The following is a 20,531-nucleotide window of genomic DNA, read 5'->3' on the forward strand; positions in this document are numbered from 1 at the left end:
TGGTCATGTATTGATATTAGGCCTAATTAAAATGTACACCATAGTCCGGACTATATTAATTTATTTTTTTCTATTCAAGATAAATATAAATTTGTAATTCTTTTAGATAACGCCAACTTAAAATTCGATAAAGAAAAATGCATTATGTATTCTAGCTTGCAGTAAGACTGACAAATGCTACTTGGACCTAAGCTTTCGCTCCTAAGCTTTAAAAATCTGGGATCGTGTTATAATTTTATTTTACAATTTGTTGCATTGAAATATGAACAAAAAAGGGATACTCTGTTTTAAGATGATAAAGACACATCTACTTGAGCTAATACCTTTGATTACTCGATTAAAAGTTTTATAGAGGAATATTTGTTTTTGGCTTGAGATGTCTCTTACTTAAATCTTTTTCCTGATTCATGTATGTTTTGATTATAACGTTCCGAATTGGGTTTAGGCACCTTAATTCTTGTACTTTTGATTGTGACTAAAGACATTTGCAAACAGAGGATATAGATAGGCTTACTTCTCATTCTTAATTAATGAAGGTATTTTTCCCCACAATATCCTATCTCAACTAAAGCGCATAATACACCAATAAGCTAATATCTGTCCAAGTTTTTTAATATTTTTATGGCAGAGAGAAGCATTTCAATGCCTCCTGTGCATCTCTTAATGTACCTGTCAAAAATTCGGTTGGATAAAAAAAAGAAAAGCTGTTCATGGCAGTGTAGTTTTATCTTCTTAACTGTGACTAACATGTGTAGTAATATAAAAGTAATGTTGATTCTGGAAAGATCGAATTAAAGCAATTTTTGGGAATTTTGTTTAATAAACTGAATAAAAATTTGTAATCAACTAAATTTCACGTGCAACTTCAATACCTCGGAATTCGATCCAAAAACATTAATTACTTATTTTAAAGTATTAATTTTCTTAGAAGTGTAAAAGCTTTTAATATTTCTTTCCTTGCTTATTGCTATCAACTCGTTCCTTTGACCTGTTTATACAGTACTATCAAAAAACTTGATTCTCATCTTGCTCAAATTTCTACAAAAATATACATATTGATACACATACGTACATTTTTTTACAGGTCTCGAGTAACGTTGACAAGTCAATTTTAAAACCAAAATACAAAAATGCTGCAAGTTTGGTTATTATTTTTCTTAGGGTGTATTCACTATTCAAACGCAAATATTATACGTTCTGATGGAGATTATTTAAGACTAGACCTTGTTCAAGTAGTAAGTTTTTTTTTTTTTTTTTTTTAACAATTTAGTAATCAATAACTTGATTCGTACTTATAAAAAAACTAATCTAGATTTTCAGACATGGTCAGCGAACTCCACTTAAACACGAAGCTAGTATTCTGAATATTACTGACCCATCTTTTTATGGATATGATGATTTTGGACAACTAACAGAAGTAAAATCATAATTTATCTTATCAACCTTAAAAAAGTTTTAAAAAACGATAAGTAGTTAAATCTATTTATTAAACATTTTCGACTCATTCTATTAACTTAACCGAGTATTGCTAAAAGGTTAACGGTAGTGATTTAAAAATCAGTTAGCTTAGCAGAAAGGCGGTGGTGTGATTTCTTAATTTAGTGGATATTTGAAATTATACCTCATGCTATTATCTGCTGTCCTTAGTAGTGACATATCATCCATCGTTTCGAAGACCTATTAGACTTAATTTAGTTTATTAACATTACGTGAACAAATTAAACTGCGGCTCTTGTTTGTTTCTATATAATCTGTTATTTTATGCGTACATCATCCATAAAATATTCTTACACTAAAAGATAACTATTTTAATTTAAAATATTTATTTAGGGAGGAAAGAAGCAAGAGTATAAGTTAGGAGTATTGCTCAGAAAATATTACGGTAACCATATAGGGACTTTCAACGAAAAAGAATTGGTAGCTAAAAGTACCAACTTAGTTCGTACTATCGAGTCACTCAGGCTTGTTTTAAATGGCCTCTTTGCTCCAACTCTAGTACCGGATAGAGTTACTAGTATTGAAAAAAATATGATTCTTGCACCATACTTAACTAAGAAGTACGTACAGGCTGGAAAACAGTAGATTATCGAGATTGCTTTTGTGAAGATTAATATGATAATTGTTTAACAGATTTAAGGACTTTCACAAAAACGTACTAAAAAACTCAAAAGAATTTCAAAAGAAGTTATCAAATCACACAACGTTTATAAAATTTCTAGAGGAAAAAACTGGACAATCGTATTTTCCTGATGCTGTGCTTAAATGTGCATCGGTTGGAATATTATTTCAAATTCACGTAAGCAATGGACTATAAGAAAGATTATTATCGTAGTACTTTATGAAAAAGGGACTTTAAAACTTGGTTTTCAATTATTCCTTCAGAAATCATTAAATATACCACTTCCAAGCTGGTGCACCGATGAAGTATACGAAGAGTCTCAAGCTATGATAAGCCTATTCTTAAAAAGTCTTTCTTTAAATATGCAGCTAAAAAAATTGAATGGAGGTGGACTTATTCGAACAGTTATTGAAAATATGGAACAAAATACGAGGAGGAGAAAAAAAATTTACTTGTACGGCGGACACGATATAAGTTTGATTTCTTTCTCGGCATCTGAGAACATTATTGGCGCGTTTGAAGAACCACCATTAGGTAGTGCTTACATCGTGGAAAGTTACGAAGATATGAAACAGAAATATTATATGAGAGTAAGTTTTTAACAATTTCATTTTTTTTTCTTTGTATTCGTATTGTAAAATTAGTTTCTTCCCGTTGAAGGTGTTAAGTTCGAACGGATCGAGTGACGAATTAGTAGAACTGATAATAAAAAATTGTGAAAGGTATTGTCCAGTCGATAAGTATAAAATGTTGGTAAAGAATATAATTCCTACGGATGAAGATTTAAAGTTTTTTAATCCTGGTACTACTGGCTCATAGAAAACACCACCGTACGAAACCAGCCATTGTTGTGTATCTTGATTTTGTTGTATTATCATACAAAAGATTATTTTTTACTCTTTCGTTAAGTTGACTGTTAATACAGAAGTGACACGTAAATATTGCGTTGAAACTATTGAAAATAAAAGAAATTTACTTACAAAACTACGCAAGACTTTCTTTTCTATGAATGGCGTGAGTTTCCTGAAGTTTGGCCATTTTAAAGTTATTCTTTAATAATTTTATATTACTCAAATTTTTTTTTTTTAGTAGAAAATCAGCCAGTAACAAATTTATGATTTTCGAATAGTTAATCTCTTGTCTTGTGTAAGCTTAAAACAAATATTTAGTATAGTATCAAGTAAGTTTAATATTCGTACTTTTATTTAATCGGTGAAATATTTTAGATCTTTGATGTCCTTACAAATATAATCTGATCAAAGGTGTTAATCACGCCTTAGCAAGAGGCAAACCTTTTTAATTGTTTGATTAGAGCGATTGTGGTGTTGAATTCGTAATTTATCAAAAAATTTATCGGTATTTCACCCATCTTGCTACTGCTTCTTAAACGATAACTTTGTGACTATTTTAAGTGTTTTGACTGATGGCATGGAAAAGTAAAACCTAAGAAATGTGGAAGAATTGGAATTAAAGTAATTCTTGCATAAAATTGTTGTATTTTTCATTTGCTTTAAGTGCTGTGGATTGAAGATGTTTAAGCGTATAGATAAAGCACATTTTAGATCTGACCACGAAAGGCACCACCATAGAAAACTGCTGTATATCGTCAATGCAGTGGGTTGACGTCACAAACTAGGTTAATATACTGTTAGAAAGTAAGCTCAGATTCAGTAATTGATTTCATGGGAACTTCACAAACAACGAGAAACAGATAAAGATAATTCTAAGGTTACACTTCTTATTCTCTGTTCGGCGTACAGTTTACTTTTGGTAATTACATAGCTACTTGCATTATAACTCTGTTTACGATAAAATAATACTGTCTTAGTTATACTCATGGTATGGACTAAGACCTAAAACATTAAGGAAAATTAGGAAAACAATGTCTTCTCCTAATATGTGACTTTTTATGGAGTGAAAAAAGGTGTCAACAATGAAAATTAGTAAAATTAGAAAAGGAAAATTCATCTATTTATTGTTTTTCAACAAGAATGTTCATGAAGAATTTGTACGGAGCTTGAACTTTACAGTACAAGTACTTTCTTTTCCATACAACATCTTATCGGTCATGATGAGTCACGTCATTATCACAACTGACATCAAGAATATCCATAAATTATATTGTTTATCCATTTTAAGAAAACAGCTATTTTAATGAATACTAAAGGAGACGATGGTTGAGTACAAGGAGGCACTAATCCCCAGCTTGTAAGCCCGACAAGTATTGTATCATTACTTGAACTTGGCATGGTTATGGGACTACCAAAATCACCCTAAAATCACAAAACATTGAATTAGAATCATAGATACGTATGTATGCAACAAATTTTCTTGATTTTTATCATCATTGTTTCACATACTCCACAAGCTGTTTCACTAATGCGTTCAGTGCAAAAATTTTCCTCATAAAAAATGTTGTCAGTAAGTTCATTTCGCTTCCAGGTACTCTCATGAAACATTTTCTCGCAATCCTCGTGAGGAATGATACGAACATTTGCAACTTGTAAAACTGTGGTGTATTCAGAATTTTTGTCAGTCATTGGACCCCAACCAGACATGGTTACTATCTTTGCTACTCCTTCAGTCAGCTGAGCAACTTTAATCTTCGTAACATTATTGTTAAATACGAGTGGCGTTGATAGCTTCACTAATCCAACTTGTCCTCTCTTTTCATCTGAAAAACTATAATAAATAGTAATATTTGGTTACAAAATCGTTCGTGGATTCTAAAATTCACTTGATTAAAAAAATAAAGCAGCTTACAAATCGTGATTTACGTGAACTTTGGCTATCTTAGATGTTTGCTCTGATTTTTCTATCTTTCCTAGATCATTTTTACCAGTTTTTACAACGATTTCACGAGTATTATTGTATTTTTGTATAAATCGAACACATTCAGCACGTGTTAAGATCCACTGCTCGTTAAGGATAGCACCACCACAGAAATGTACTCTTGATGAGAAAGGAGGTATACTCCATTGCATGGAAACCCTGAATGGAATTTCTCCAGGCACAGCATCATGACCATTTAAGACTCTGGCAGATAGAGGTTGAGGATAATCTGTACAATTCAAAAATTTTAACGCAAATTCAAAGCATTTTTCAATATTTTAACATTTTTCAAGCTTACGTGATTGAGAAGCAGTAAGAAGACACGTGAGAAGAAGAATTTTATCGAACATTTTTCCAATAATCGCTTGCTGCTGCTGTAACCACAATAAAGACAAATATTTATATTTCATATTCACTTAGATGACTCAACACAGCTGATGAATTTTATCTCATGAAAGACAAAACATTATTATTCATTATCATTCTGTCATTAGATACATATCATTAGGTATTTGCTCTGGCTCTTAGCATACGTTGGAGTACATAAAAGATATTTCTTGCTATCTGCGTTTTTCTACAATAGACCTTGAATTTAAAAAAAAATTTTTTTCAATCATAATAAACATATTTCGTTGTAGTGATTATATTTTAATTATGTTGATCTGCTTTACGATAATTTATTTTTAGTTAAAATCCTTATACGTTATGGTATCTATTTACTCTATTTACTATTTTATCTAAAAAATCTTCATTTGTTAGTATCTCTCCCTTAACTCAAAAGTGTTTTTTTATTTAGTTTTTAGAACTGCTTAGTGTTGTCTATATACACAGCTCATATACACAGCGTAATACTTTCAATTGTAAAAAATGTCACATACTTGGTTTTTTGGATAAAAACACGTATTTAGTTTTAATGAAGGAGAATTATTTAATGTCTAGAATTAATTTTGTTTTGAGTCAACTTGAAGTGTGAAATAACACCGAAAGTGTTGAAACAACTGCGGTTGGACATCGACTGAGATTAAATAAACATACAATTACGGCTGACGCTCTATTTTTAGTTCAGTAATTGTTTTCTGTAAATGTTAGCACACCTGTGGATATTTTTTCTAAACGTTGTTGTTGCCATATTTCCAGTTAAATAACACATAAAGTAATGCGGAGGATGTTTTTGTTTGATGAGACCAACGTTAGATATGAAATGTACTATTGAGAGAAAGAACATTAAATACCATTTCTTTCACTTAATTCTGAAGTTATTCAAGTTTTTGAATCAGGTCTCGATGAATATAAAAAATACACGTTAAGAAGGTAGTGCAAAGTTTAAAATAATTTATACATATTAATCAAACTCTAATTATGTTTGTTACTCAATTTTTGGGATACTTTAGTAAGTACTTTTTAATATTTTCATAATCATTGAAAAAAAAAAAAACAGTATACTTAATTTTTAATCATGTAAATAAGTTAAAGAGAAATTTTGTTGATCGATCACTTAATTAACACGATTGCGTCCTATGATATTTTCTAATAATGTTAATTAACAAATTATGATGACAATTTTTTAAAACTTTTTACCCATTAAACGTTTTAATTGTGGTTTTTCCTTAAAGTAAATGAAAATAAATTGAATTTTTCAATCATATAACAGTAAAAATTCTTACGATAAAAGTGACTTACCTATAATACACTTAAAAAGAAAAATTCTCCAAGTATTGTATTTTGCATCAAAAATGACAAATGCTACTTGGATCTAAGCTTTCTTCCAACAGTTTTCAAAAGCAACGGTCTCGTAGTATTCTTATGTTATGGATTTCTATTTCTTTCAGTAAAAATGATTTAAGGAAATCATATTCCATTTCAACACTTCAAAGATACATTTACGCGAGCAACTACTGATTTAAAACTTTGTAGAGGAAAATTTGTTTTTAATATGACAACAATCTTACTTTCATTTTTTTACACATTATGATAACTGTATACACAGCAGTAAAGATCGAGGTAAAGCTTAAAGCCTACTGATATCGTTTCAAGCACTGCCGCATCTGTCCTTACATTTATCGCGATGACTAAAGAAATTTGGAAATAGTGAGCTTAGGAAGTGGCTAACTGCTGACTCTTCAAATTTACAGTCAATTTTTCGATTAACATCTATCAAAGTCTTATCTTATCTCCACTGTAGTATATTATACATCGACAAGCCAATCCATCTGTCGCTTAGAGAATTTGAAAATTATTTTATTACAGAGAGAAAACGAAGAATTTTTATAATGAAAGGTAGCTTCTCATAAAATTGTATTTACATCTTCATGACTGTGAGTAACGTGTTAAATCATTGCAACACCTAACTTTTTTTTAAACTTTGATGAAGTAAAAAAAAACACTACTGGAATTTTGAAATCTCAAGCGTCAGGTCTTCATTTTTGCTTTGTACAAGTGTATTTGCGCCATCTGAACTCATATATATTGTCAATATACAAATATCAAACATAGTTCATAGGTGACTATTATATGTTTTTTTCAAAATAACTGACATTGAAGAATTTTTCGAGGTGTTATTGATTGAATCCATTAAAGTCATTAAAATAAATTTCACATCATAATATTAAACACAATAAATCAGAAAATTTTTCTGGAGATGGTTTAGTAAAATTTGTGTTAAACCTCTTAATATTTTGAGGCGATACTCGCTTACGCTTAAAATACGTAGGCAATTACAATAATACACTTTTGTTCTTGACGGTAATTCTTGATTAAATCAAATCACTCTAATTTTTTTAAATACTTTAAACTTTAAAACGTGACACGCGTATGTCACTTAATGTTCATCTTACTCTAATATTTATAAATGTTTATTCATCCATACATTTGTCTACAGATTTTGAGTAACACTTACAAGTCAACTTTGAAAATATATTTGACTTTGTGCTCCAAATTACAGAAATGCTCCAAGTTTCGTTATTATGTTTAATATTATACGTTCAGTATTCAAATGCCAGCAACACAAGTGATGAGGAGGATGATTTAACATTGAATCTTGTTCAAGTAGTAAGTTTTTTTTTTTTTTTTTACAATTTAGTCACCAATAACTTGTTTCGTACTTATAAAAAAACTAATCTAGATTTTTAGACATGGACTGCGAACTCCACTTGAGAGAGAAGCGAATATTATAAATATTACCGACCCATCTTTTTATGGATATGATGATTTTGGACAGCTGACAGAGGTTTAGAGACTCATTTTACGTACCAACTTTTTAGCTAGATTCAAATGTTTTCACGCTTTAAATTCAATAAAAATGCCTAATAGTTAATAAAAAAATTACGTTAATTTTTAATAAAACTTTACTTAATAATTTAACGTAAAAGATGAGAAAGTCATAAAAAATTGATGTTAAGTAAGGAAATTATCAGTAACAAGTGCCAAGATTTTTTTACGTATCAGTGGCATTAATTGATAAATGGTAAATATACATGGAAAAAGAAATTTAATTAACTTAACCAACAGTAGGTTAGAAAACACACAACTTAATTTATTAATTGGCTTTATAAAAAAATTTGATATTGTAATTAACTTTTGATTAAATAAAACAATAATTTGGCTCTTGTCATTAAATAAATGGTTTGTTTAGAAATTCAATCATTGGACTATTTTTAATTACATTCTTTAGTTACCTCAAGCAATTTCATTTCCGTACTGTTTTTTTAGTTCATGCATATAGTATTTGCAAAATATTATGATCTTAGGGTAGTTGTATACCAACAGTACCCCATTATCACAGTATCTAATGTGTCAATCCTTACTTAGGAAGGAAGGGAGCAAGAGTACTTGTTGGGAAAATTGCTCAGAAAATATTATAATGAGCACTTGGGTGCTTACGACAGAAAAAAATTAGTAGCCAGAAGTACCAATGTACCTCGTACGAGAGAGTCACTAGAGCTCCTGTTAACTGGCCTCTTTTCTCGAACATCTGTACCGTATAAAATTCCAGAGATGAAAGATGGAGAAACAGATATTATTCTCTCACCATACATGAGTCCAAAGTATGTATTAGTTGAAATTGTTGGGTCACTCAATCGATTTTTGTAAATGATTACATATTTACTTATTTAATAGATTTAAAAACATTAACAAAAGTATTCTAAGAAGTTCTATAGAATTTCAGAAGAAATTATTAAATTATACAAAATTTGTGAAGTACTTGGAGTATCAAACTGGACATTCATATTTTCCCAAAATTTTAAATGTTTGTGGATGGACAGCGTCGTTAATACAAATTCATGTAAACTTTATCCCAATGTTTAGACATTATCTTGATACTTGTAAGAACTTCTAACACTTTGTTTTCAATTCTGCCTTCAGAAACTATTAAATATACCACTTCCAAGCTGGTGCACCGATGAAGTATACGAAACTTCTCGATCCATACTACGCCTATACTTTGAAAGTCTTTCCTTAAATACGCAGTTAAAAAAATTAAATGGAGGTACACTTATTAGGAGAGTTATTGAAAATGTGGAACAAAATACGAGGAGGATGAAAAAAATTTATTTGTACAGCACACACGATACAACTTTGACGTCTTTTATAAACGCCCAGGACGTCGTTGGTGCGTTTAAATTACCACCATTTGGTAGTGCTTACATCGTGGAAAGTTACAAAGATGTGAAACATAAATATTATATTAGAGTAAGTGATCGACTTTTTTGTTTTATTTTCGTATTTGTATACAATTTTTTTCTTACCATTGTAGATGTTGAGTTGGAACGGATCAAGTGACCAATTTGTGGAGCTGGAAATAAGCAACTGTGAAAAATACTGCCCAATTGATAAATATAAAATTCTCGTGGAAGATGTCATTCCTACGGATGAAGAGTTGACATTTTTTAATCTTGATACGGCTGAGTCATGCGGAACAAAATTATAAATACACAGGAAGAGAGCAGCCATTGTTGTGAATCTCGATGATATTATTTTATAAAAATATTTAGTTTCACTTATTTATCCAACATTGCCAATTGCGTCATTGCGTTATTTGAGTCAAACAATTTTTGTTAATAAACATACGCAAATCATTATGAGTCTTAAGCCATTATGAGTTGTCTGTTTATTTCTGATACTTTAAAGTTATTCTTTGATTTTTTTACTACAGAAAATCAGCTAGTGTCGAATTATTGGGTCCAAAAATTAAGCATCTGTATTACTTGACAATCTAATTTTATAACGAAATCTATGTGATTAAACTTATTTAATTTTTAAAATAAAATACATTTTTCAACGAGATCCAACAATTTTTATTTTAAATACTCAGTACATAATTCCAACGTAACAATGTACAACATAAAATCAATTTTTTGAAATTTTATCCGCGATCCAGTCCCTGAACGAAGACACGCGTACATAAACACTTGGTCCTCCTACCCGGCCACAGGGTATAATTCCCCACGAAACGATTCCAACTAGTTCCGATGAATTCCCGCCATTTTTCCTTAACGTCAAAGGTCCACCAGAATCGCCCTACGAAAAAAAAACCGGATCTTCACTCTCAAATTCCGTGAAAAAAAAAAACAAGGGTAACATTTCACTTACACTGCACGCTGCAGTACCACCAGAAAGTGGGCCGGTACATATGTTTGTCTCATCAACCATGTCCTTAAGAGTCTGGTTCGCCTCCCGTCCAAGCATCTCGATGGCGTTGTTGCACGTCTTACGATCGATGATCGGCATATCCGCCGTTTGGAGAATCGATGGATAATTTGGATCCCTAGTGTTGTTGTTCACCGCACCCCAGCCGGAAAGGGTCACGATACCCTCTGGATCACTGTCCTTCTCAGGCAGAGCTACTGCAGCCACTCGCTTGTTGAAGACCAGAGGTATCTTGAGCTTGATCAGAGCGATGTCATACGGCGATACGCCCCTGTGAAATTGTCGCGTTAATAATGAGGGTTTCAAGTAGAGGTTATATACTATTCTAGGTACTTTAATGTATGGTAATATAAGGATGGTGAGACAATTGAAAGGAAAAAAAAACTCTTACGCGGAATCGTTGTATCTGTCGTGGATGAAAGACTTGGAGATGGAAGATATTTGCTCTGACAGCTCGAGCTTGTCGATGTCGTGTTTCCCAGCTTTGACGAGGAAAGTCACTGTTTTGGGAAATTCTTTCATGGCGCTGACGCAGTGGGCAGCCGTCACAACCCAGGTAGAATTGATGATGCTACCGCCGCAAAAGTGGCTATGCGGTAAGAAGGGCAGCCAGCCCCATTGCAGGCTCACTTGGTATGGGAACTCGCCTGGTATTGCGTTGTGGCTGCCGATGATTCGGGGGGATAACGAACCTGTTGGGAAACGTGGTACTTATAAAATACGTTATTTTGTTTGAAAAGTTGGAATATTGGGTTGGTTTGGGTATTCCACGAGAGAAAATTGAGAAATTTCAGTCCAGAAGAGCTTTTACTTACGAGTATGAGCGAGTGTCAAGAGACAGGCGACGATTGCTAGTTTGAGACTCATTTTGTCGGCAGTGATGCACAAATCAAAATTTGGTGCTTTTATATACTGTTTTGTCTGGAGTGGAAAATCATGTGTTTGATGAGGTAGATGTCAGTGATTATAGGAGATGAGCATGAATCAATGACTTACTTTCAAGGACATTTGTGATCAACGTAAAATCGACAAAAATAGTGCCAAGGTTACGCAAATATCTTATCTCGTGCGAGACGTTCCGCTTAGTTTTTGTTGGTGCATCGTCGCTTGCAGTGTTCTTCGACGTATAATAAAATTATAGTGTGTCTAGTCTTATTCGTATAGTGTCTATCGGAACAGGGAATCCAAAGGAAAAACGATGGCTCAACTTGATGTATGACTTTTTATGGAGCAATAAGATTTGTCGGACATAAAAATGGTTAACCTTTGAAAATGATAAGAGCTGCCTTTTTACACCTAATTACTAGGAAAAGACGCAATGATAAGTTTACATTTCATGTTTTGAGCTTTCTTCGCGACATTTGCCTAAGCGAAATTTGTGTCAAGGAAGATGCAGTGAATACTATTAGGATTTGCGTCAACGTTGATATCTTCAATTGAAAAGACAAACAATCAATTCACGCATTAGCTAATTGCGTAGAAGAATAAAATTTAATTTTTCATCCCGACTTTTATCAATACTTCTGATCTGGCTTTTTAATTAATTTTGAAACTATTTGGATACTCATTGGAATAATGTAATATTCATTATTTGATTTTATTCAAATCTGATGAAATAAGATACATGTATGAAGAAAAAGTTTTGTCTATGTTTTAATGTCTAAAAGTAAGTCATTAGAAACTTAAGTGTAATGTTGATATTTTCATTTCCCTTTCACTGATGATTTTGATGATTTTGTAGGAAAGTCATCAATTCACTGTAGCAAATTTTTACCATTTATTAGCAAATACTTGTGGGAAATGCAATTTTAATTGGTTTCACGAAATAATTTTTCTAATAGCCTGTTTATCCTTATACTTGGCTTTATTAACAACAGTTGTGTGTTAACCTCTAGTTTGAAAGTACAGTTCTTTTTTAATTATACTATTCTGAAACCGATTTGGAAAATTTTTCAACTAAAAATCAAATCATTGAAATACATTGTCAATTATTTAATGTGTAATCATAAATAAGAGTTGTATTTCATTCGTCATTAATAATAAACATTATCTAATGACGGTAATAATTCCACAGTCTTTAAATGCACATGTTATATTTTACTACTGACATCAACAATTTATTTATCTTACTATTAAATAAACAAGTTAAGTTTGGAAATCCCACATTCTAATCAAAAAAGATGTTTAAGTCAGACCCGAAATCATGAAAATAGTATCATTTAAAACCAAATATCATGTTCTTAACACACGTGGTTGTATGAAAATTATTCCATGTTAATTGAACAAAAAAAGTCTTCTACACGGCAGACTCACTATAGTAAAATAAATGTGCAAATCACAGCGCTGTAACCACTAATATACCCAAATTTATGGAAAAAATCTTTCCCAAGAATTACAAAAATTTAGCACCGCTCGAGCTCATAAATGCAAATCATAAAGACAAGATGAACATACGAAAAAAGGAGGCGTGGGAGAAGAAAAAATGAACGAGGAGAAGAAGAAGAAGAAACAGCCATGAGCCAATAATGAGGTTCGGCTGGGCATTATTTCTGCCTACGCGCAAAGAGAGCGAGGGTGAGAAAAAGTCGTCGTCTTTCTTTGCCCGTAGCCTTAAATTACACGAAATTTGTCTTGCTTTCTTATATACGTATATACGTATAAACCGCAGCCTTGGCGACATTAGCTTCAGTCCTCTTCCCTCGGTGCGACGCTATTCTAATTTCCGTTGCCGCTGGCGTGCACCTCCTTTTTTTTCTCTCTTTTTTTTTTCTCGCACCCTCATCTGAACATCCTAAGGGGACGGAGAAAAAAGGAAGAGAAGAGAAACGGCAGGGAGTTTGACTCGAGGAGGTTGTAGTACTTTTTCACGCGCTTCTTGAGAATAAACGTACAAGGGAATTTTTCCTTTTTTTTCTTTTTTACGAGGGAGTGGGAGCATGTTGCGGAATTTCTGGAGCGCAACTTTTTCTGCTCATGTACAACCAGGTTGAACACAGTATGTTCGTTTCATAATTATTACAATATTTTTACCCCAAAACAACCCAGACATTTTTTTTGGCTAATTTTAACACCACGCTTATGTGCCTATCTAGCATATGAATTCTTTCATCGTTAAAGTGTAATTTTGTTCGATGCTCCAATAGACTGTATTAATGAAAATCGTACGATTACATTCAATGAACAAAAAACTTTCTGTCAAGAAAGCTTAATAGCCCATATGACAAAGCGCGCAATGTATTTAGGAACAAACCAAAAAACAAAAGTGAAACGGTGGAAAGAAACCATTAGGGTAGCAAATCGAGGGACGGAACGACTGTGGGCCTTTATCTCCATCTTTGTCCCGTGATGTAGTAGTAATAACAGCGGCAACGGAGTTGAACGTATGATAAGCAACGCAAAACTGTGCGTGCGTGCAGAGCGCGAGACTCGAGATTAGAGGAGAGAAAGTGCGATATTATGCCCGACGAGGACGCCTGATAGTTTTATTATACGAGGGTTGGGGCATGGTGATTTTTTATGCTTTTTATAGAGACGTATTATCGCGCTTTCGGGGGTTCGTATCATTTTTGTGGGATAATTTATCGCCCGAAGTGCACTTAGAAAAATGAGGCGTCAAAATTACGCTTTTAAATATTTATATACTGGTTTCATTTCATCACGTTAAAATGTGTCATGTTTGCCACTTGTTTGTATGATAGTTATTGCTTCTAGATATGACGGAAAAACCGAATGTTTTCATTGCCACTTGTATCAGACCATAGAAATTATCAATATCGATACATTGAGTAATTTAAGCAGGTAAAAATTTGATTTTCAGTAGATATGCCAATGTGAATCTAAGTTCTTACATAGAATAAAGTTTACCTAAAAAAAAGTTTTTTTACAATATCCTCAGGTAGAGACGAACATGTGAACCCTTTCTCTGTTTTTTCTATTGACACAGCTTTGTATAAAAAAAAATTGAGAGAAACGGCGTACTATTACAGTTAACACCAGATGATATTTAAGGTGCACAGAACCTGGTACCTACAATAGAAACCTAGACGTGAAACATGATGAACAAATAAAAAAAAACCTTACCTGCATATAGGATTACTTTTAAGAAAACTCAGTTATACGGTAACCTTAATTATCTTTTGGATGACCATCGATTATACGTACTACTTTAAAAAATCAAAAAACTCAATAAGACGTACTAAACAATCCATCCTCCCACAAATAAGCATACATCGCAAAAGAGAAATTCCCGTACACGTGAATCCTCGCCTTTAAAATAATCTTCTAAAAGCGCGCCAAAGGCATCGCGCAGTCAAAACCACAGTACGGAATTTCGCTCTCTCTCTTTTTGTCTACCTACAAAACAATACGAAAAAGGAACAAATGAACGAACGAACGAGCAAACGTAAGTACGGACAACGAAAAAGCTAGACACGCGAGACCAAAGACAATATCCCTCTCATGTATATACCTGTACACGCGTGCACACGTAGTATAGAGATTCGCGCATGAACGATTCTCACCCCTTTTTCTCGTGCTCTCTCCTTGAAAATCGTTCCCACGTAGTAGTAGTGGTGGTAGTTGCAATTGTATGGTGGAAGCACCAGACAGTCCTCCCAGCGTCACTACTACTGTTATTATTGTTATTACTATTATTATTAAGGTTCGGAAAAGCAGACGCCACAATCTCTATAATGGACTTGCTAAAGCGTGCGCGGAATCCGGGAAACGACGAAGCGCATATATACCCCACCCTAAAACTCGTGGTTAAAAGAGAGAGAGAGAGAGATTTCCTCTCTGAAGAGCATTTTCGAGAGTAAAGGAGCTAGAGATTTTGAAGGTAAAAAGCGTAGGCTAATTCCTGGTAATTGCTAAATAGTTACTTCTCACAGAGAATCGCTGATGTACTGCATTTATAAGGTTGGTTTAAAAAAATTCTCAGTTGTCAGATACATTTTCTTACTTTTGGCTGAGAGACCATCAGATTGACCAAATGTCACATTTCAACGTATTAAAGACTTCATGTTACGTACAACTTTTTAGACAATCATTGCCATTCTTTTGTCGAGTTTGATGTATTATCACACTTTGTATATATGCTTATCATGAGTTGTCATAATATGGTCATGTCTCATTACTCTTTCGTTGAATGAAATAAGGCAACTTAAAGATACACTTGGGTACTTTGGGTGGATTAAATACAACAAAGTGCTCAATTCTTTCAGATAATCTGAACAGATATGAAACCACTTGGTCAAACATAACCTAGTTATTTAACATTATCTTCAAATCTTTTTGTACATAGTTAGTGTAAAAGAAAGTGTAATAATGATAATTGAAAAAAAGTCTACAACTTGGTTGAACTCTACTTTCTGATCATATTGAAACATTCATGTAATATTTCCTAAAAAAAACTCTCAAAAGAGATAGAATCAATATCGCTGAGACGCTGAATTCTCCATCGATCTCTTCTTACAGAGCAAAGCTCCATTTCGCCGTGAAGCTTATTAATCACTCGACTTTGGTAACGGTCCAGTAGTGTCCAGCTTCGCAGGACAACGTTTTAACGTCAACGAAGGGACGATCGATCTGTTTTGGTGTATACTGTTAAAGGAGCGAGTAGGCTCGAGTATTGGCTTTCTTTTTTCTAATCAGAGGATATCGCCACATTATTCCAGAAAATGAAGAATCGAAGGTACGAAAAAGAGGTGATGAGTGATCTTTCCAACTAGCTCTGACTTATTAAACAGAAAAATGGAAGAAGTGAACATTGTGTCTGAAAAGGAGAAAAAAAAGGGGAATGACGAACGCGGACGGAGAAAAAGCACCACTGTAGTCGTGAAAGAGAGAAGAAGAAGGATTGATTAACGAGGCAGCGAGTGGTCTCTCACGGAGCTTCATCCACGAGAGAGAGAGAGAGAGAGAGAGAGTGCAGGAGGCACGCAGCTGAGTGACTCGAAATATATACCCGAGAGTACAAATCGGCGTCTCTCTTACGACCACTACACCAGGGTACTAGAGAAAAGAGCCTTGACGAAAGAACGTAAAACCTTAGCCCTCCCCCGGGGAATCAATTCACTTCTTGTCCTCCCTCCCGTATTTCTTCCTCCTCTTGTGCTATACATGCTCTCCTCGAGTGGACACACTTCGGCCGCCTTTTTCTTCTTGCTCCTCGTCCTTTTGGTTAGCGAGATACATCTCTGCTCTTGAAATGCCTCTTCTCGTCCTTCGAGACTTGCTTGGGAGTGATAAGATTTGGCCTTTTTTTTCAATAGTCTTGAAACGACACGATTTTATATAGTTGTCAGAAAAATTTTGGTGATGACGTGTTGAGGGCCATTTCATACGTGAATCATGTGGAATATGTTTGGATTGCGAAATGTACTCAAGTTCTGATGAGTAATGTGTTTCACCTACTTTCATCCGAATGAGGTCTACAAGGGCTATGAACTTTTGAAGTCAGTGAAAATGGAATTGATGAAGATTCAAAGTCATGACAAGACTTTAAAACCTTTACCAACTGTCCACTGGCTTTACTCTATTTTGAAGTTGTTCAATGATTTCAAGTTGATTTAGAGTCACTTGAGCACTTTGAAAGTCATTAGAAAGAATTTGGAAGACTTCAAGGTTATCGGCAAATGTTCAAGCTTCTTGGAGACTTTGATGTCCTTCAAGGTTTTTCTAAATAATTTAAGACCTTAAAAAATACTTTGGAATTCGTATGGTAGAAAGAGAAAACCTGTCAGCTAAACTGTAACACCAAACGCTTGGATGGAGACTTTTAGGCCAAGAAATGGAAAATAACGGAGAATCGAACGGATAGAGTTGAACAAAAAGTCGGGGGTGTAATAATGAAGCTCGAAGCCGGCGGATATTAATGACTCAGTCACGTCGCGAAAAATCGAGTATGGAGATTGATAGAGGGAGGAGGAAGAAAAACAGTGCAAGTCGTCTTAATGAAGTTAGAGAGAAAAGGGTCCTCGTGTTATCGGAAGCGCCGATTCCGACGAGGAATCCCTTAAGCGCAGGCACATAGCCGTTCCTTCTTTTTCGTCTTCGTTACAAATGGAGCCAATTCTGGGGCTCGGATATCTCTGACGATATTGAAAGTTTCACTTTGGAAGATATGGTGCCATTAGAGAGTCCTTTTGTTTCCTTTCAAAGCAGCCAACTTTGTTCTACGCGATGTGATGATTGTTTTTCGTAAAAGTTGTTTTTTTGTTTTTAATTCAAAATCACCCTCAACGTAAAATTAAACAAGCTCAGACCTGCTCGACCATTTACCAAATGATGGTAAAAAAATCTAAATGTACTTAACTCCCAAACAAGTGCATTAACAATTTGTGTAAAAGGCCTTTCCAATCTGACCAATTGCGCTCTCCCGTGGGAATAAACTGACTCCATTTACTTACCCCGTTCATACAAACTTCTTCCTTTTCCGCGCCGTCCACCCATTTCGAAGGGAGTCTCATTTCTCTGTGGCAATCGCTCGACAGTTTCGGATACGGTACTTGGGTATATTTACTTTGTACCATTTGATAACTCGGTCTTGAACTTCCCCGTAATTACCCAGCCATTAGGATAATCGATTTTATCCGTTGATCGATCTACGTTACCCCCAAATTTAATCAGCCGAGCTTCCTCTTTCTTCGATCCGTCGCAGGTGAGTTGCTAGAAGAAACGCCGCCCCCCCCTCTTACGCGGACATGCACTCCTGGATAATTGAAACGAGACAAGGAACAAAAATTGATTTCCTCCCGACGCTATCCACTTCGCGCATATATCGCGTGTTTCCACTCTCGAGTTTCGTATTATTGGCCACTATCACGCAAACCGTCGAGCTTTTATGCGTCACCTCGGCCTGCGCACTTATAGTTACTACACTTTGTCGTTTCCTTTCTCCGTGCGGGGTACGACTTCATTAGCTGGGGAACCCTTTCTTGGCTCGGCCGTCACTGCGTGCGCGTACATTTTGAGTGCGGGGTTCATTTTTTTTTTTTTTTTTTCACATCTGGAGGTGACGTAACGGAGAAAAATCGCCAACAATTAACTTCCGCGGAAACAATTTCGTACTTCATTGTGACTTTGGAGAACTTTTAGCAAACTTTTTTCAGTTCACTCGCGTTTTTTTTTTTGCCACTGTTTTCGCATGCACGAGAGGCTACACGGAAGAAAGTAATACGAAACTTTCTTTTCGTGGTAAGTAGAGAAACGCTGTCAGTAGTGTGATGTCATTTGAGTGTGTGTATTCACACCATTGAGTGATACATTGGTTTTTTTTCTTTTCAACGACTGCTCATATTTAAATTATCTCGCAGTATTTTTCATAAAGGACAGAAAAACGATGATAGTCGTAATATCTCGTTGTTTATTTTACTTGACCAGAAGATCAAGAATGGAATTATGAGGAATAATACGTCATCAAAGTCCCTTAGCTCAAATATTAATTTACAATTTATTTATATTATCACAGATGCAGATAATTCAGAGGTTTTTTTTTTTTCTATTGAAACCATTATAATGTCCATATTTTTCAAGCTGCTATTATTGGTGGTTTTAAAAGTTACCCCATATAAAGACTTGTTGGCTCGGTTTTAACAGAGGAATGTTTTAAGATTAGGTTTTGACTGAACCAAAAATTATAAAATTATTTTAAGCTCACGAAAGAGAAAAAATTATATTATTTGAAGCAAAAATCATTACAAAAACCATAAATGAAAATCAACTTGAACATTAACAAAAAAAATAAAAAAAACTTTTAAGTATACAAAATTTCTATCGATTGGGGAGATAATCCAGTAAATAAGCCGAAAACGGTAGAAAAATGGGAAAACACAACCGATTTGTATGGGATCTTTTGCATTGTTCCTAGAACCTTCAGGAACATTCATCACCCTTAACCTATTCTGGCAAATAAGAATTTAAAAAACTAGAGTAGTTTCAACCCCCTGTAGGCACCCCAAAAAACTGACTTGGTAAGAATTTCGTAAAATTGATTTTCAGCCTCCAAAATAGTTTCTCGGGGTTAAGGGTGATGAATGTTCCTGAAGGTTCTGGGAACGCAATGCAAAAGGTCCCATTCAAATCGGTTGTGTTTTCTCATTTTTCTACATACTACAGTTTTTTCCGGCTTATTTACTGAATTAAGAATCAACAAAAGTATCCCGTTCTCTGTCAGTCCTCCATTAAATGTTTGCAATGGAAATGTATACGAAAAAGAAAGTACTGCTGAAACTGAGCCTAAAAAGTTTGAGAAAAAGTACCCACGAAGGAGGAACCTTAAAAAAACACGCTACCCCACCGTCTGCAATGAACTCCTCACCAAAGACCCACCTCCGCGCGCGACGCGTCAATCAATAAAAATGATTAGCGCTCGCGCTTCGTCGTCGGCGACAAGACTCGCGCGCTCGGTCCCCCGCGCACTCCTTGGAATGCCAAAGTAGCTCCAACACGCCAGGCATGCGGAATCAGCCCTAAGCCCAGCTCCGCGCGGGCGCGAGTTAAATATTAATCGGCAGTGTGTGCGCCTGGAAAATCGAGAGGGCGACGCGGCACGTGTCTGCTGACATGTACGTGGCTTTTGACTCGCATAGGCGAGAAATTCGGAGCCAAGGGCTCGTAATACTTACGTGTCTGTGGAATTGGATTTCGGGAGTTTTCGCGTGCCCGAAGGCTTACTAATCCGAGAAACGGATTTGATTGTGTCTCTGCAGTTTTTCACCAGTTTTTGCATCGTTTATAGCACTACAATTCATAGAAGTTACCGAAGCTTTTGTTTTAGGGAACTGACTTTCGAAACTCATTCAAGAACTTCAGATCGTTTGATGATTGTAATAGTTTTAACTTTATTTTTGGCCTAAGAATTACTTGAACTTATTTTTATCCATTTTTTAGCTGATAAATATCAACTCTGTTATTTTATTATGGATCGGCAATG

At 34.5% G+C, this 20,531-nt stretch overlaps 4 protein-coding genes across 5 annotated transcripts in view; 2 read left to right on the forward strand and 2 right to left on the reverse strand.

Moving 5' to 3' along the window:
- Positions 1 to 20,531, forward strand: part of bru3 (CUGBP Elav-like family member bruno 3) — an 825,259-nt gene that overhangs the window by 653,465 nt on the left and 151,263 nt on the right. The window lies entirely within an intron of this gene.
- LOC106641486 (prostatic acid phosphatase-like) lies at positions 1,131 to 2,820 on the forward strand. Its single transcript, XM_089595456.1, has 6 exons — positions 1,131 to 1,235; positions 1,313 to 1,417; positions 1,831 to 2,057; positions 2,131 to 2,264; positions 2,348 to 2,709; positions 2,764 to 2,820. Exons 1-6 carry the CDS (start codon positions 1,131 to 1,133, stop codon positions 2,803 to 2,805), a joined length of 975 nt encoding a protein of 324 aa, XP_089451582.1. The 3' UTR covers positions 2,806 to 2,820.
- LOC106641488 (trypsin-1-like) lies at positions 4,142 to 6,839 on the reverse strand. Its single transcript, XM_014355923.2, has 5 exons — positions 6,632 to 6,839; positions 5,250 to 5,325; positions 4,883 to 5,180; positions 4,480 to 4,801; positions 4,142 to 4,392 (listed from the first exon to the last, which is right to left on the reverse strand). The coding sequence occupies exons 2-5, from the start codon at positions 5,299 to 5,301 to the stop codon at positions 4,219 to 4,221; spliced, it is 846 nt and encodes a 281-aa protein (XP_014211409.2). The 5' UTR covers positions 5,302 to 5,325; positions 6,632 to 6,839; the 3' UTR covers positions 4,142 to 4,218.
- Positions 10,298 to 11,605, reverse strand: LOC106641504 (trypsin-like). Its single transcript, XM_014355944.2, has 5 exons — positions 11,594 to 11,605; positions 11,413 to 11,518; positions 10,989 to 11,289; positions 10,541 to 10,868; positions 10,298 to 10,468 (listed from the first exon to the last, which is right to left on the reverse strand). Exons 1-5 carry the CDS (start codon positions 11,603 to 11,605, stop codon positions 10,298 to 10,300), a joined length of 918 nt encoding a protein of 305 aa, XP_014211430.2.

This window comes from Copidosoma floridanum, unplaced genomic scaffold, assembly GCF_036245765.1.
Source record: "Copidosoma floridanum isolate Cflo_tuat_1 unplaced genomic scaffold, Cflo_Japanese_pri ptg000025l, whole genome shotgun sequence".
In the NCBI taxonomy this organism is placed as follows: Eukaryota; Metazoa; Arthropoda; class Insecta; order Hymenoptera; family Encyrtidae; genus Copidosoma; species Copidosoma floridanum.

Bases quoted from the DNA above. Each gene is read 5' to 3' on its own strand.
- LOC106641486 (XM_089595456.1), top strand. From the start codon at position 1,131: ATGCTGCAAGTTTGGTTATTATTTTTCTTAGGGTGTATTCACTATTCA. The intron at 1,418-1,830 runs GTAAAATCATAA...ATATTTATTTAG, and splicing joins ATTTTGGACAACTAACAGAA to GGAGGAAAGAAGCAAGAGTA. The intron at 2,058-2,130 runs GTACGTACAGGC...ATTGTTTAACAG, and splicing joins GCACCATACTTAACTAAGAA to ATTTAAGGACTTTCACAAAA.
- LOC106641488 (XM_014355923.2), bottom strand. From the start codon at position 5,301: ATGTTCGATAAAATTCTTCTTCTCACGTGTCTTCTTACTGCTTCTCAA. The intron at 5,181-5,249 runs GTAAGCTTGAAA...TGAATTGTACAG, and splicing joins TCTTACTGCTTCTCAATCAC to ATTATCCTCAACCTCTATCT. The intron at 4,393-4,479 runs GTATGTGAAACA...TTGTGATTTTAG, and splicing joins TTAGTGAAACAGCTTGTGGA to GGTGATTTTGGTAGTCCCAT.
- LOC106641504 (XM_014355944.2), bottom strand. The intron at 11,290-11,412 runs GTAAGTAAAAGC...GTTTCCCAACAG, and splicing joins CTTGACACTCGCTCATACTC to GTTCGTTATCCCCCCGAATC. The intron at 10,869-10,988 runs GTAAGAGTTTTT...ACAATTTCACAG, and splicing joins GACAGATACAACGATTCCGC to GGGCGTATCGCCGTATGACA.